This window comes from Lethenteron reissneri, chromosome 26 (assembly GCF_015708825.2).
Source record: "Lethenteron reissneri isolate LAM-NWPU_2019-01 chromosome 26, ASM1570882v1, whole genome shotgun sequence".
Classification (NCBI taxonomy): Eukaryota; Metazoa; Chordata; class Hyperoartia; order Petromyzontiformes; family Petromyzontidae; genus Lethenteron; species Lethenteron reissneri.
Window position 1 is genome coordinate 2,451,654 of NC_083804.1, and position 17,053 is coordinate 2,468,706.

Here is a 17,053-nt window from a genome sequence, read left to right on the forward strand (position 1 = left end):
CATTGACGAGAAGTTGTGGCGATTCCGTGATATTTAACCTTGCAGATGCTACACAATTGTCATATTGTATTAGAACTAATTTTGTTTTGCTGGCTGTATTTTTTTTGCCTGGATTCCTGCCTGACTGGCTGGCCGGCTCGGCGAAGTGCGTGGTGGTGACGGCGTGATGACGTTGCCCGCATCCCACAATGTCGAGCTCCCCAATCCCAGCCGTGTACCCCGCGCGAGTGCGCATTGCAAATGTGCATTTGAGACTTTCATATTGTAGTGCTAAGCGAAGGATGGCTTTGCACTAATTGAACACAGCAATGATGCCAGAAGATGATGATGATGACTCTTCTGTAGCTGATGATTCAAACATATCCCAAACCCACAAACTCACGCCGACCCCTATCCCGTGGCGATTCAGCGAGCCTTGCTTGCAAAGCGCTCGAGTACAGATGTGCACCTACCATGTGCACACTCCACCAGGCAAAGAACACAGGTGCCACTGATGTTTGGAATCTAACTCAAGTCACTGGGTTTGTCGCGCAGTTCGTGAGCCACTGTTTTCTGGCTTGGCAAATAAATGTTATTTGTTTATTTTGGAAGATCAAAGCTAAAACATTTTTAAACAGCAATGTTAAAGGCTGTAAAGACAGCCCACCCGAGGAGCAGCGATGCTTAGGCCACCGGTTAAAGGGCTGGCAGCCAGAGGTTCTCTTAACATTTTGGTGATAATAAACTATTTCTAACAAATATAAAGTCCAGCCCTGTGTCAACCCGCTGCTGGATGAAGACCTCCCAAAACCATATCAGTCATGGAGCTGCTTGACCATACTTCACCACACTGGTCAAATATGGGTAGGTCAAGTGGGGGTGACCAGGTCCAGCTCCGATATCATTTGCCACTGATGTTAGCCATGGCCGGGTCATGTTGTGTTTATATGTGGGGAGCGGTGGCGCAGCGGTTGCGCTACGAACCCGGCGACCCGAGTTCGATTCGCGCTCACGGCCAACACCGGTGACGATTATCTGAACCGGTCCTTGGTCTCCTCCCCTAGGTCGACTCAACCTCAAATGAGTACCTGGTGCGGTGTGTAAACATCACTCGGGAGGCAAAGGCGGTCGGGCGTGGTGCTGGAAACCCACCCCCTCGTGTGCCGTGCCGGCCTTGATAGATGCCCGCTAACAGCACTTGCCCCAACAGTCTGTTTCAGGCTATACGGGGGATCTTTGTCTTTGGAGCGGAAGTGTGTTGGTTAGCACACCGCGCTACGAACCCGGCGAGCAGTGTTCGGTTCCCGCTCATGACCAACATCAGTGACCGTGAACATCCGAACCTGTTTCGAGCCTCCCCTAGGCACTGTGCACATGATGCTTGCAACATGTCACTTTGCGTGTATGGGCAGGTGGATCACGTGGCTGCCAGATGACCAGAAGACAGTGCAGAAAGTAGATTCTTGAATCTATTTGTGCGGACATTGTGAGTGTTGTACCCCGCCAGCAGGGTGCGCCAGTTTCGTCACAAATACTAAACACTCAAGACGAGGTTGTGGACGTGAGGCTTTCCAGGCAACACTACCTTCTCTGCATCATCTTCGTCATCTTTATCAGCAGCAGCAGAAGTTACATCAGCATCAGTCGTGGTGACAACGCCGTCGTTTTCATCATTAAATTAAAATATCACAATCATCAACGGCATTGTTTCCATCACCATCCTTGTCTTCACCATTTTCATCATTACTTGCAACCTCTCAACGTGAGTGCCGGTGTGTGATTCCATTTCATCGCTCCCGAAAAGTTTCGAGCACCAAAAAAGTCCCGCTCTAAATGTTGTGCATACGTTTGGAAGTGGGGGAAAAAGCGACAGAATGGAGGTAATTATTGTGCACATATATTAGAGAGTGGAATGGGCTGCCATGCCCTCTTGACACGTCCATGTACAGGCCCCACTCCCAAGGTGTGACCGACTTTGATTCGGCACAAGTGTAGAAGTTTCCGCTTACTAGCAGAGGTGGGACAAAGTCATTGTTATGCAAGTCCAAGTCGAGTCTGAAGTCATCAAATTCATGACTCGAGTCTGACTCGAGTCCAAGTCACATGACTCGAGTCCACACCAGTCAGAGGTGGGACAAAGTCATTGTTATGCAAGTCCAAGTCGAGTCTGAAGTCATCAAATTCATGACTCGAGTCTGACTCGAGTCCAAGTCACATGACTCGAGTCCACACCTCAGCTTACTAGCTCACTGTGGGTCACTCCCCACACACAACTGTGGTCCTGGCATGGCTTGGGGAGGGTTTAGAGCCGTCAAAATTAAAAGTTGATAAAAGTGCGTAATCAGGGCCTGTACAGCAGAGTCGGCGGGGACATGGCAGATGAAAGCGATGTTAAACGGAAGCAGCTAAGAGTTGTGCAAAGTTGAGAAATGTATCAGAAGAGTTGTGGCTCAAGAATAACAATATTGTTTCTGTTGTTTATTGCAAGCTTTCTCTACGTATTTTGAGAGAAGCATATAAAGGGAGACGCAGTATTTGTTTTCTGAAAAGGATTACTTCAATTTTTTTTTTGGTACGCGTTAGCTAAACCACAACAGAATTTGGATTAATATTTCTACACGTGACTGCATCTCTGTTTGACGTCTGCTCGAGTGACATTCCAACCGCAGCCATCTTGTTCACCGCGCCACTCCACCACGTGACTTCTGACGACAATCACGTGGCTTGGCGGATGCGGTGAAAGAAAAAAAAACTCGTTTTTATTCGTATTATGAATAGCCTCATTGTGTCTCAAGACGTTTTTTTGCAGATAAAGTTTTCGGATACATACTCTTGGGTCTTTCGGCCAAGTCACGTAAATAAAAAAAAATCACGACGTTTCGATCGCAACACAAGCAATCAACTTCAGGTGAGAGATTGCGACGTTTCGATCGCAACACAAGCAATCAACTTCAGGTGAGAGATTGCTTGTGTTGCGATCGAAACGTCGTGATCTATTATTATTTTTATTTACGTGACTTGGCCCAAAGACCCAAGAGTATGAATTCCTGCAAGTCACGAAAGCTTTAAATCAAGAATGTTTTCGGATGTTTAGCAAATGCCATTTACATTGTATGTTTGTTTTTGCCATTGAGGGGAAACCGGAGAATCCAGAGGAAACCAACGCAGAACTGGGGAGAACAAACTGCGCAGAGAAAGGCGCCAAGGTTGGGAATCGAATCCAGAACCGTCTTGCCCCAAGGCGCCACCCTGCCTCCGACTAAACAATTCTCACGCCAATGAACGTTGCGTTCTGTGTGAACGAAGAAGTACAATTAAACAGGTGTACACGATTACAGTTGAAGCAAACTCATGACGGCCGTTACGAACTTGACTTGCCCTCCATGACGCCTACATTCATTCACATTTCATTATTTCACGAAGCAAATAATGGTTGCTTCAATTGACCAGTTCTGTTTCTCTCTGCCCTGCGTTCTCTTTTGTCACCCTTACAACCATATAATTTACCATTCATGAACATTAACTCTGCAAATAAACTCGGCTATGAAGAAAGGTACACAAAAGAAGGGACATTGCCTAAAACATTGACGATTACATATTTTTTTTGAACGAATGTATATAGTTTTGTTGCTGTCATTTGTGCTTGTGCACCACTGCTAATGCAGTATCGTCAAAATATAGTTTATGAATAACTTTATTTTATGATGTCTGTCTAGAAGGCAGAGGGGGGGGGGGACTCCCCATTTTACATTTTATTCTACAGGGAAGCCAAGTCACAATGAGATGAGATGATCATATAACATCGGAGTGGTCTAATGTCACCATGTCTGCTGGGTCCCGTAATTGGTTGAATGTAGATGCCTGACCTTCAAGCTCTGCTCTTACAGTGTCCTGTCATCTGGCGTTTGTCCCAATCCAATAGTTCTGGGTTGTATACATACCTTTGATTGTTTAGCAAACCTTTCCGACAGCTCTGTTTCTTCACCTGAGGACGGCTGCTTGCGTTGTGGCCGAAACGTCGTGAGAATTTTATTTTATGTTGTATTTATTATTATTTTATTATTTCCCTTCTGCGTGACTTTACCGAAAGAACCAATAATATTAAAATCGAAAATTAAACCTTTTGTACTTGACATTTGTATCGCTAATTTATTTGGAGCCTTTTATACATTCTTAAATAACTTCCTGTAGTTAATTTCCATTGGTTTTCAAAATTACTATGTTTTCAGCACGCGAAGGATGATTAATACTTTTATATTTATGCCTCTTATTTCTCCAATCCAGGAATATATATATATAAAATCCGTCAATGTGAATAGTCGTGTTGAGAGTACATCTCTCTGACTCTTCTGCTGACTTTTATTTTGTTATTTTTCATGCAATTCCACAATGAACTGATAATTTATAGATATTTTTATTGACAGCTTGAATGACTGCATACATTTTCACCGAGACAAATACCCTCTTTATAGTCTGCAAAACTCAGTCATAATGTTGTTTTGATGTTCTTTTTTTACGATCGTATTAATGGAATATATGGTTGGTTTGCCTCTAATTTGTCCATTCAGTTTGCTATGTTCATGAACATTTTATATATGTGTGGTAGGAGAATAGTGAATCTGTCATTATTCAAATCGTTTTGGCTCCCATGCTGAATAGCAGAATGATTGAGGCATCCTTCCATGACTGGAGTATTTCATTTCAGTGTAAAAATTGACTAATTAGCTTTGCTAAGTTTGTTCAAACAACCAGCTCTCCACTTCTTTGATGCGGTCCAAAGTTACGAAGCAGATTTTCCCCCACGGCAGCGTTTACTTCTGACAAATAGAAGCTGTGATGGAGTCGTGGATGTCATGGACATCTGGGGGGGATGTGCCTCTCTGCGAGAGTTCTGAATGTATTCTCCATTGTCTCGTGACAATGATGCTGATAGCACGCCGGGAACAACATTGGAGCAATAGACAAGCAAGAAACATTTTAATGTTTAATCGGGGCTTCATGTGAAACAAATATTACGCAAGTACTATCCCACTATTTGTGCATCATCGCAAGACAGTTACAGAGGGCTCTTTCAAGTACACTTCTCCGATCATTTCCACAGTTAAATTGGGGCAAATGAAGAATATGATCCCATTAAAACATTTGCTCGTACCATTTTCATGTTTGGAGTTGCATAGCATCCTATTATGACCCATGTTATTGTGATACTGTGACCATATCGCAGTTATCGCAATTACATGTATCATGTTGTGAATTTGTCACGTTCTGCAATATGACAATACCACGCATGACCTCAAGTGTATCACTTCCAGTATTATAATATGGTCTCAATTCTAGGAAAAAGCAGAATAAAGATTACGGGTCTGGAGGCTACATGGCGCCGGCTCGTTTGTGAGCCAGATTCCCACGTTAGTGAAATGTAAAAATGCATCACATTGATTGACAGTGGTTCGCCCCATTGTTGGTGACCGCGATTTTTGTTGTTGCTGTTGCCAAAAATCTGTTGAAAAGAAACATTTTACAACGTGTAACCAGGCCCCTTGACCGCCAACTTTGCCACTTTTGTTGCGAATATATTGACACGGGAGGTCGTGTGAAGCCTCACTTCCCAGTGGAATTACTTTTGACGTGGTGCAGTGGTAGACGACGAGCTTACCGATGTGATCATCTCTAGACGTAAAATGCGTCCGTCGTACAATAACAAGGCGATGCACGGACTACGATGTGCTGCATCCCAGTGCTCCCTAGAGTGACGTGGGTGGCACGTCACGCGAGGGATGCATTGTTTGTGGGTGATCGCCAGGTGAAAATAGATGGGTGAAAATAAGATGCTCAAGTGCGAAAACCTAAAGCACAAAATTTCCAAGGCCTGAATATTCGTCGATTTTATTTGAAGGTGATGGAAACTTTACACGTACAAAGAGAAATGCGTCAGGTTGCATGGTGACATCATATTACTCATGGCACGTTTCACCCAAAAACCAAACGTGTCGTGATGAATATCAGCATCCAAAGCGAATGGGTTAAATGTGTAAAATGTATGAGAATAACGCTCCTAGTCCCGCATGTTATATTATGCTTTCAGTGTGTATGTGTATATCTATCTGCAACAGAACAGTGTGATTTGTAATAATGAGGTGCAGTATGTCTATTTTGCAAATTACAACATAACACAAATGCCACTTGGTGGACGTTTTTGTTTGTATTTTGTCATCGCAACGTCCTAGCAAGAAGTTAATTAGGCTGATGGCCTTTAATTGTTTTCTTCAAACGAAGTCATGTTGTGATTTCTGCAATGTACAGAAAGAAGGCTTTACTTTATTTATCCTTAAGGTGTTTCTAAACTACGGCAACACATTTTGGCTACACGCTTTAAAGTTTGCGCAATTATGTGGAACTTGCGCCCGTGGGCACGCGTTCTGCTGTTTTTGTGCACGAGCACATGGCGGAATCCACACGTTAAAGTGACGGGCGTTAAAATAAAAGTTTTTGACAAACTCTCAAACCAACTGAAAATATGTTTGGGAAAAAACGTTCGCGCCTATTCTAACAAAGCCTTCATGACTGGATTATTCTCCAGTGATATTGGCAATTTAATTAAACAGACTACCAGTTAAGCAGACATTCCTGATAAGTTTTTTCCTGGAGTTGAGCCATGACACATCTGTGCCAATTTAAATCTGAACTTTGGTCAACGAGCAGTGGCTAGATGATGGCTGATGATGAGTGGAAATGACCCTGGTAGAAGAATGAAGATGGAGGCCTTGTATTTGACAAATATTTTGAAAATGCTGCAAATAATGTTATTTGGAATAATGGCCACTTTTTGTTCTCGTGACACTATGTAATTTCATTTTATACATGTTTTTTTTCCCTGAAGACGACCGTTTGTGTTGCGATCGAAACGTCGTAGTTTTTTGTTATTTTCTTTGAACCTATCTACGTGACTTTACCGAAAGACCCAAAGAATATGGTTTAAATGCATAACATGTTTGTCCTTTATTATGCTTACGGTGTGTGTTATCAAAATGTTTGTAAATTAAGTTTCATATATGACAGTAACAGTTCAAATCGAAAAAATATCGATGCTAAAGACAAGTTTTTTCGGCTGGTGTTATTAACATTATGCTGTTAAATCGTTCAGGCGAAATGTTCACCCTTTTACTTTCGTGGAGTGGGGGACATTTTCGAGGCGGCACAATGTTTGGAGGGCACTGGGCTACGGAACCCGGAGACCTGAGTTTTGACTGTCAGCCAGCGTAGACCAACGCACTCCCACACTGAACCGACTCGCACATTGACCAGCGTGGTGAAGTATGGACAAAGGACATCCAACAGTGGATTGATCAAAGAGCTGTACATTTGTAACCATTGTTATTACCGTATACAGTGCAGTAATTATTTTGGGAAATCAACGTGTACCATTCAACTCTGTGTTGTAAATCACTGGACATTATATTTCTAGTATTATAGAGTTTATCACAGGTCTCTTGGTCTGCATATGATGTGTTGTTATTAAAGGAAGAGGCAGACCACACACCAAATGGCTCTTATCTGTAGTTACCGCGTCCCAGGCTGTGAGTTTAAAGCTTCTGTAATGAGGCAAATGCGCAGCCCTGAAATGGCTTGCTCGTGCTACTGCTGGCAGAAGGGCTGACACTGGAGGCAGAGCCGTGGAAGTGCCCCTCTATAGAGAGTACATTTGGCCTGACTCTTCTATACTAAGCCAGACGGATTGAGATGGGAGCACCCACATTTCACCCCAACACACGCGACCCTTGCTGGTTGACTTATCTATGGCGAACACGTTTGCCCTGCTGGGTCGGTGGGGTGATTTAAATTACATTTTCAACTGCCCCCTCACCATTATTTCAACTGCCGCACCGTGAGACGGAGTTGAACCGGCGACCCTCTGGATTGCAAGTTTCCATCGGCGCTGCTAACCCGTTGCTGTAGACTTTAGTAGATATGACGGCGTCAAAGATAGCGCTCTGGTGACATCGATGCAACGTCAGCCGCGCTCTGTTTGCGTCCCACCAGTGCAGGGACCATCCCCGAGGCATAACGTGAAATGCGTTTCTTGTTCGTGAGGCCGCAAAACTCCGTAGACAACCCATGACGCAAAGCACAGCGGGACGAGAGGCTGTGTTGTCTATTTTTTGATAGTGCACCATACCTACAAACCTCATTTAACCACGCTGGCGTCTCTTACTTAACTTTGTTGCAGCTATAGGGTGTCGTAGAGATCCCTAATTTACGTGCTCTTTTAATACAGATTTTTAAAATCCACAAAGTGTAACGATTTATTTCTCCAGGAATTTAATTTGAACAAGGTCAGTTAGAAATCAAAATGAGGACGTTTACAAAATGTAAAAAGTGATTTTTAGAACTCTTATTTAACGCTGGGGGGGGGGGGGGGGGGGCAAAAAAATAAACTGACTTTTGCTCGAGTTAGTGACATTTTCCACATGTTCTAAAACACAATGCCGTGTGTGTTTGTCTTGTGTGTCTGTGTGTGCGTGTGTGTATTTGTCTTGTGTGTCTGTCTGTGCGTGTGTGTGTCTGTGCGTGTGTCTGTGTGTATTTGTCTTGTGTGTCTGTCTGTGTGTGTCTGTCCGTGTGTCTCAGATCTGCGTGGGGATCGCAGGGAGAGTAAGTGCCCCACTCCTGGCTGTGACGGGACGGGTCACGCAACGGGCCTCTACCCGCACCACCGGAGCCTCTCGGGCTGCCCGCACAAGGATCGCGTCCCGCCCGAGAGTAAGCCCTCTCTTCTCGCTCCTCAATACCGCCAGAGACGCTCTCGCAAAGGCAAAGGATTCCCCGTGTAGCCCTAAAGGACTGTTTGGGGCAAGTGGCTGTTAGCGAGTGGCAGCTGTGAAGGCCGGCACGGCACACGAGGGAGTGGGTGGCCAACACCACGCACGGCCGCCTTTGTCTCCCCAATGGTCATGTTTTACACGCCGCACCAGGTACTCATTTGAGGCTGAGTCGACCTAGGGGAGGCCCAGGACAGATTCAGATACTGGTCACTGGTGTTGGCCGTGAGCAGAAATCGAACTCTGTTCGCCGGGTTCGTAGTGCAGCGTAGCACTAACCGCTACACCACCGCTCCTCACACACACCCACTGACACACACTCACTGCGGAATACCTACACAGCAGCAGTGATCTTCATTGCAAGGCCCCGCGGGTCACTGGCGGCCTCTGGTGGGCCTTCAGGGAGGACCCTGACGTGCAGTCCCCCGACAATACACAAATGTTGAAAACACCTTCCATCATCGTGCTACTGTCAAGCCCCCGGTGGTTTCAAATGTGTAGCGGCCCTCACACTGACGATGTCTTATCGGCGAAAGTGCCCCCCCTCTGAAAACGAGTGAAGAACTCTGGCCTATAATAGAGGTTTTTTTTTTGGGTTAGATCGCGTAAAGAAGATCTAACCCAAAAAACCTCTATTATGGATGATATTGGTCGCTTTCGCCACCAATATCATCCATTACTGTTTTGAACTCTTACACCATGGCAACTCTTTAAATACCATCATCGTCTGTGTGAACGTGCTTCACAATCATATTTGTAATTGTTCGGGAGTTTTATTGTTTTTTTTTACAGGAATCGTTCGTTTAACAAATCCCCTGCAATGAGGACTGGGCACCTCCCCCCTCCCCTTTTTCACTGCATCGTACCCATGGTACCCTTTGCCAATGATAGATTTTGGTCTGGCATCTTTTTCATTCTTCGCCCTTCGTTTCTGAAATTACTTGGTCTCCCAACTGAGCCTTAATTGAACTTTGACCATAGCGGTGTTTGAATAGAAATTGATGAATGGGGCTGTTGCAAACCTTCTGTCAACGTCAAATTACGAAAAGCGCGGTTGCCTTGTTCTGACAAAGTTGCAATTTGCTTTACACGCACAAAGTTTGCGTCGTGCAAACTGTCTTTACGGGGCTTCTGTTGATTTACTCAATTAGCGTGTGAGTCCATCAGCCTACCGCATTGAATGTGTGAATGTGTGTTTTGCGGGTCGAATGGTCAGTGTAACCGTTTTAACATGCTCTTTTAATTCTATGCTTTTTGTTTGGATTGCTCACCCTTTGACAAAACCCGACGTGAAACCAGTCCTCGCTCTGCATGAAAACGTGTTGAAGTGTCCCACGCCTGGCTGCAACGGGAGAGGCCACGTGAACAGCAACAGGAACTCCCACAGGAGGTACGTACGCACCGGACGGCTCGCACATCATCTGTGCGGTGACCACGTGCACCGCTATCGGTGAAATTAACTGTGGGCAGAACTCCGTTTGTTTGCCGCGACGGTCGCAAGATGTCAACTGCCTCGCTTGGTATACAGGAGGTCAGTTCGATCCCAACCCTCACGCTTGTATATTTGGAGTTTGCATGTTCTCTCTCTCCATTGTCGCGTGGATCTTTTTCTCCAAGTCCTTCAGTTTTCCCCTCCACATTTAGAAACGCGCGTTTAGAGTATTTGACTGCTATACATTTCTACATGATAAGCCACTTCTTCTTGTTGCCAGACCGCTTCTGAAAAATAGCTATTTAGCTCAGTGAGCCTTAACTATTAAAATAAAAAAAGAGTTTATCGTTTTATCGTTTAGCCTAACGGCTCTCCAGATCAATATTATCAAGCAACATTTGTTTTGATTTTCTGGGTCTCATCAGCAGAGCCAAGCTAGTTAAACAAGTGCTGCTGAATTACCAGCTGACATTGACAATCGTTGGATTGTGTTCACTCTCTGGTGTAAGTAAAGATTAACGTTAGGGAGACTGTGATGTATGTGTTTGTATGTTGAACTTCTTTCGCACCGTACGTAGCCAACCGTGTTAATCCGAGGCGTGGGGGAAGGACCAAAAAATGTACACAAAAAGCAGTTTATAGAAAGGATTTTTTTATCTAATGAGTAGCTCTTGTCAAGGATATTCACCAATATCGACAAAAATCTTAAACCACATGCGAGAAAGTTGTCGTTTAAGTCAGGTTTAATAAATAAATAAACACGTTTGAAGAAACCTTGCACCTTTAGTTCAATAAATATGAAAGTAAAGTGAATGCAACTTACCCTTTTTGTATTCCCCTGTTGCGTGCATATATATTTACCCATTGGTGCTTTACAAACGTAATTATACACATTTTATTTCTCGAGGACAAATACGCAGACATTTCATGCCATCTGCTCTCAAAACCAGAATTGTGCAGACTGGAAAACAAGAAGGGGACTCCACGTATGTTTTCCCGGGGCAGAATTTTCAGCAGCGTGCATTGGTGACTGCACTGTTCCAATGAGTCCTAAATATGATTAAACTGGTCCAGAGTTGTCTATCACTGCGTCACCGCTACTGTCAGTTGGTCACATTGCCTCAAATGTATTGAGATAGTGGCTGAAGACGAGAGGACCACAATGCACTTCTTCAGGAAATGCTGATGGTTCGTGCATATGCACAGATGGTGTGTGATCTTTACATGTTTCCGTGTGCTATTTTATGCAGTTTTTAGTTACGTGCTATGTAAATACCAATGTTATTGTTTCGTGACGCTGAATGTACTTTTGAGAAAATATGTTTGCCGAGCAAGGGGGATATTGTCCCTCTGCTTCTTCTGCAGGAGATGTACAGTAACTAGAAAATATTTCTGGGGTTCATATCACAGAGCCTGATGAATTTCTGGTACATTCGTATTATACCCATGCCTAACTCCCAGTACAACCATATCATACACGTGTTTAGTCATAGTCACATGCTTAAGATGTGCATTGCGTAACCGCAGACAGTATAGAAACAAGTTGACTATGAATTCAACTTAAAAACTTGCAATTGTGAGTCAAGTGTTCTAAAACAGCACGACTTAGCTAGATTTTATATATACTTAGTTTCACAATTTCACCCTCTTATCCACTCAGAGTATCATTACATTGTCCACCGTTCCATTAAGAAGCACCTTGTTTACTGCTGATAAAATTAGAATACCAATAACAGAGGAGGAACTGGCTGGCCTTTTTTCCATGGGTATCATATAAGCCATATGTGTAGCAGCAAGAGAGACCCGTGTGTCTGGATAAGGCTTGTCAATTTAAAGGTAGAACAGTATACGTCCGCAGCAGAGTGACATTTTAATTCCACCAAACACCGCATTGTGAATAATTACAGAAGCACTTGCAAGCGTGAGCATCTCAAGTAATCCACCATTGACCAACGGTGAGGTCACGTTACACCTTTTTTGTGATGTTTAACAGCCTCCCAGTATGTTGGCAATTATACAATCATGCAAACAATTCTACAACTATCTTGGAACTGAACGCATTTGATAATTATACTATGTAACGCAATTTTTGTTCCTGGGTAAGTGTTATTTCGTAATTTGAAGCTTTCGTGACTGCAGGAATCCATACTCTTTGGTTCTTTCAGTAAAGTCACGTAGGTAGACAAAATAATAGATCACGACGTTTCGATCGCAATGCAAGCGACCGTCTTCACCTGAAGAAAAAACCAACATGAATCAAAATTACATGTATTTATACTAAAATTATACAAAAATGACTACAAAAGATTTAGAAATGTGTGGTTTTTCAAGATGTACGATTATACTGTAAATCACTTTCACGAATCAGCCCCCAAATGTAGTATCCCATCATGTTCTCGTTATACTGTCCTTGGTAGTGCCGTTCAAAGTCCAGTATATCCTGGTGGAAGCGCTCACCTTGCTCCTCCAAGTACGCTCCCATGTTCTCCTTGAATTTATCAAGATGAGCATCAAGGATATGGACTTTGAGGGACATCCTACAGCCCATTGTGCCATAGTTCTTCACCAGAGTCTCAACCAGCTCCACGTAGTTTTCGACCTTGAGATTGCCCAGGAAGCCACGAACCACTGCGACAAAGCTGTCCCAAGCCGCTTTCTCCTTACGAGTGAGCTTCTTGGGGAATTCATTACACTCCAGGATCTTCTTTATCTGTGGTACGACGAAGACACCGGCTGTGACCTCTGACTCAGACAGCTTAGGGAAGAAGTCTTGAAGGTACTTGAAAGCTGCCGACTCCTTATCTACAGCTTTGACAAATTGTTTCATAAGGCCCAATTTGATGTGCAGTGGTGGCATCAGCACCTTCCGGGGGTCCACCAGTTGCTCCCACTTGACGTTGTTTTTCCACACAGAGAACTCGGTCCACTGTGGCCAGTCCCGCCTGTGGTAGTGCGCCTTGGTGTCCCTGCTGTCCCAAAGGCAAAGATCGCAGGGAAACTTGGTAAAACCGCTTTGGAGACCCATCAGGAATACCACCATTTTGAATTCTCCGATGACCTGCCAGCCGTACTCATCATACTTCAAGGCATCCAGCAAGGTCTTGATGCTGTTGTAATCCTCTTTGAGGTGCCCCGAGTGAGCCAGGGGAAGAGACGGATACTTGTTACCATTATGGAGCAGCCTGGCTTTGAGGCTCCTGGATGAACTGTCAATGAAGAGGCGCCACTCATTCTGGTTACAGGCGATTCCGATTGCCTCGAACAGACTGGTCACATTGTGGCAGAAGCCACAATGTGACGGGTGAAGAAGCTGAAAAAAGGTTGGTGACGCTTCCTCTGATCTGCGACTTGCACACTTTCATCCAACAAGTTCCACTACTTGAGCATAAACGTCAAAAGTTCGGCTTTGGACTTGGTGAGACGAAGATCTCTGATCAAGTTGTTGAGGTCTTTTTGGTTGGGGTAGTATGGGTTTCTCTCCTCAGCTCTACCTCTGAAATTGTCACCTGGATCTACAACGTCTTCCTCTCTCTCTGACTTGCTGCTCTCTTCTAAAGACGGCTGCTCTCTCTCCGGAAGAGTGGGTACGGGGAGCTCATGGCAGTGTGGCACCAGGGAGATTGATGAAGGAAGGTCCGGATACGTGATAGCAGGTGCATTCTTGCCATTCCGACGTTTGGAAGGGTCCACCATGCAGAAGTAGCAGTTGCTTGAGTGGTCAGTGGGTTCCTGCCAAATTCTTGGGATAGCGAACCACATGGCTCTGTTTTCCCCTTTGTACCATCCTACAAAATGGCATTTATTTCACCCATGACCAATGTGTAAGAGATTCTCGCAACATTTTTCATGCATTATATATTTCTTGGTCACAAAAGCAAAGTTTATGGGGAATAATAGCCATTTTCTGTACTTTTGAGGCATAAGCAATTAGGAAATAACACTTAATACCCAGGAACAAAAAAATGTTGTTACACAGTGTTATAAATGGTCTAAATCACAATATGAAGGGTAATGCGGGCTTTGTCATATGCCTTTGCTGTTGGCTCTCTGCAAAGTTGTAATTACATCACACTTTACCATTCTGATTGTCTTCTTTAAAAGAGCGTATGGCACAATATGAGCTCATAAACATACGAGTAAAGTGTTATGCAGGATTTGCTGGTCTTGAGACAGGCTTTTAGCATATTGATGCAAGTCAACCACTTGACAGGAGTATTTGTATATGCACTCAGAAAAGTAATTAAATAATCATTAGTGTGCATTACATATATGTTATAGCCACTTACATGGAGCCATTCTACATTTCATTTTTGAAACCCTTGTCTTACATGTGAAGCAGTTGTTAAAGCTGCTTTTAACGCGAGAGTGTTTTGTAAATGTGCAAACGTTGTCAACAGTTTGACATCGCGGTCTTAAAAAAAAAAACCTTTTAAACTCTCACAGAGGGCACATGATGTTTGTTGTGCATGTTGTGTGTTAGCGTTGATGTGCGCCTGAAAATGGTGGACTGTTATTTGTATGTTGGACTTTGAGCAGTCAGACATCTGTACATAATGCACAATTAGATCAATGCTATGTGAGGCACGTGTATATCTATGTTGAACTTCTTTCACACCGTACGTAGCCAAACGTGCTAATCGGAGGTGCCAGGGTAAGGACAACAAAACTCAACCCAAAAAGCAGTTCCATTGTGTGGCTTCCTAATATCGGAAGGATATTTATACTGCGCCGTTCAATATTGTGGGTTTCATCGGTGGCACTGGCGATGGCAGACCTGTGTAACGTCGCGTGGCAGTGTTCCGTTGTGGACATGAAGAAGGCGCGACAAGATGCTCCACACTCCGTTTGTACCATCAGTGGCAGAGCAGCCAGCGAAGGAATTGCTTGCCGCTCTGTCCTTCCTGGAAGTGCCACAGTCTCCTGGTTTCACTCTCGCGCCTTTCTTCCACGTGCATTCCTCCTCCATCTGATTCTTCGCGCGCATACCGAGTCGGCCGCCGAGGTGAAGTGGGTGATGGCACAAACACGAGGGCACCTACGAATTGATAAGCAGTCCTCCTTTCTTCCCGCCACTGCTTACGTGACGCATCCAGTGCTTTTCCGAGCCCCTGCCGGATCAAAGCCTCTCCGCACCCTGTCAGTCACGGCGGTTGCTTGACCATTCTTCACCATACCGGTCGGTCAACGGCGGTGCCCTTCATCAAGCTGCACTGAAACAGGTTCGGTGACCTCAGGTCGACCGCCAGCGGCCGGTAATTGAGCTCGGTTCACCAGGTTCATTGCACAGTGCATTATTAATTCATTAGTGCTGCATTCTCGCTCCACCAAATGGAGGTGGTACACGTGTCTGTACATGCCCGTACGCAATTGTTTCCACGTTGGCGTTTGCGGGGTGGTGTGCCGATGACAGTGGTACAACTCGTAATAAATTGCACTGCAGGCTTCACCCTGCTGCACCCTACCCTGCTCTAAGAAATTAGTTCAGAAGATGTGTTAACACCAAGCCCTATGAAATCACTTTACATGGTAGTCAGTCAGAGCAGCGCGTGTCATTGCCTCCTGTCAAATTTCCCGACACCTCCTTCAAGCCGAATGAGTGTAGACACAGTGCTGTTCCACTCTCCAGGTGCCTTGCTCAGAATGCTGCTGGTGAGCGCTCTGCTAAGGTCTGCACGGGCGTAGAATACCAATGCGGACGTGGTGGTTGTAAGGATGGCTTTGTGCGTGCGTGAGTTTGCTTGCTTGCGAGGGTAGTGGCCTCTCTGCGGGTGTTGTGTTTCTCCTGGCCCACCGCGGGCTGTATGCTTGTGTACGTGTCCAACGTCCCGCAGAGATGGAAAAAATGCAAGTTATTTAACGTCACTGCACTCCCATGGCTCCAAGATATTTGTATTCTGCTCAACGTCGAGCCGCCGACTGGCATGTTAGACGGTTCTGATCAACGTTCAGGGCACCTCGAGTGTTCCAGCCTATCGTTCTGGCAGCCTAAGACGATTTGTGCCACCAAAATTGAATGACACGAGCCAACAGACGGTTCCAACATTTTCTGGCAACTCTACTGTGCTGAGCCCCACTTACTAAATGTGTTGCTCATGCTGGTGGATGTATCTAAATCAACCCCTTCGTTCCACGATTGAGTTTGCGATGGATCCTGTGAGCTAAAAAGAACACTCGCCATTCCACTGTGCTTGTGGGTTCTGATACGTACAAAGATGCTAAGACCGCAGAACAGTGCCTCCGTTTTAAATCAACGCAAAACCCCAACCATACGTTAGATTTGCCTAAATTTCCATGGCCAATGGCCACATCCCTTTCTCATTCTCTCAACACAAGGCCTCGGATTTGTCGAATGCTTAATGGACACCCTAAGACCACAGGAATAAAAAGATCAAAAACGATGCCTCGCAGAGTTGTTCAACCTTCTTTAGTGTCCACTCTGATGGTCCCACCTCTTCCTCTTGTGCCTTTTCAGCAAAAGTCCTCATATCCACGCATGCTGTACTCTTCAAGTAAAGGGATTATGACCGCAGTAATTCCTTCATTAAAATGCAATGTGATTGATTTGGAATTCACGTTTTTAATTACAGAGTGCTATTAATTTACAATTTAATTGGACGTTAATCATTTTATCTATATCAATTTCAAATCCTTAAGATGCACTTTGAGTCACAATTTAAATGTTGAATCGCGACGATAAAATTAATTGCAAAGTGGCCTCGAATCTATTGTAGTATTTTTAAACTAAAGAAATGGGTTCGTTTTGAAAACCAACAAACATACGGGGCTGCTTTGGCAGTGGTACCCAAGCATTGATGGTGATATT

The 17,053-nt window shown here is 44.6% G+C and overlaps 1 protein-coding gene across 17 annotated transcripts in view; it reads left to right on the top strand.

Moving 5' to 3' along the window:
* The window catches only part of LOC133347466 (myelin transcription factor 1-like protein), a 277,688-nt gene that overhangs the window by 211,481 nt on the left and 49,154 nt on the right, over nt 1–17,053 (top strand). For all 17 annotated transcript variants that reach the window (XM_061559746.1, XM_061559740.1, XM_061559744.1 and 14 more), the window contains 2 exons: nt 8,608–8,739; nt 10,098–10,188. In XM_061559746.1, the coding sequence (XP_061415730.1) occupies nt 8,608–8,739; nt 10,098–10,188 (223 nt within the window). The remainder of the gene's footprint in view (nt 1–8,607; nt 8,740–10,097; nt 10,189–17,053) is intronic.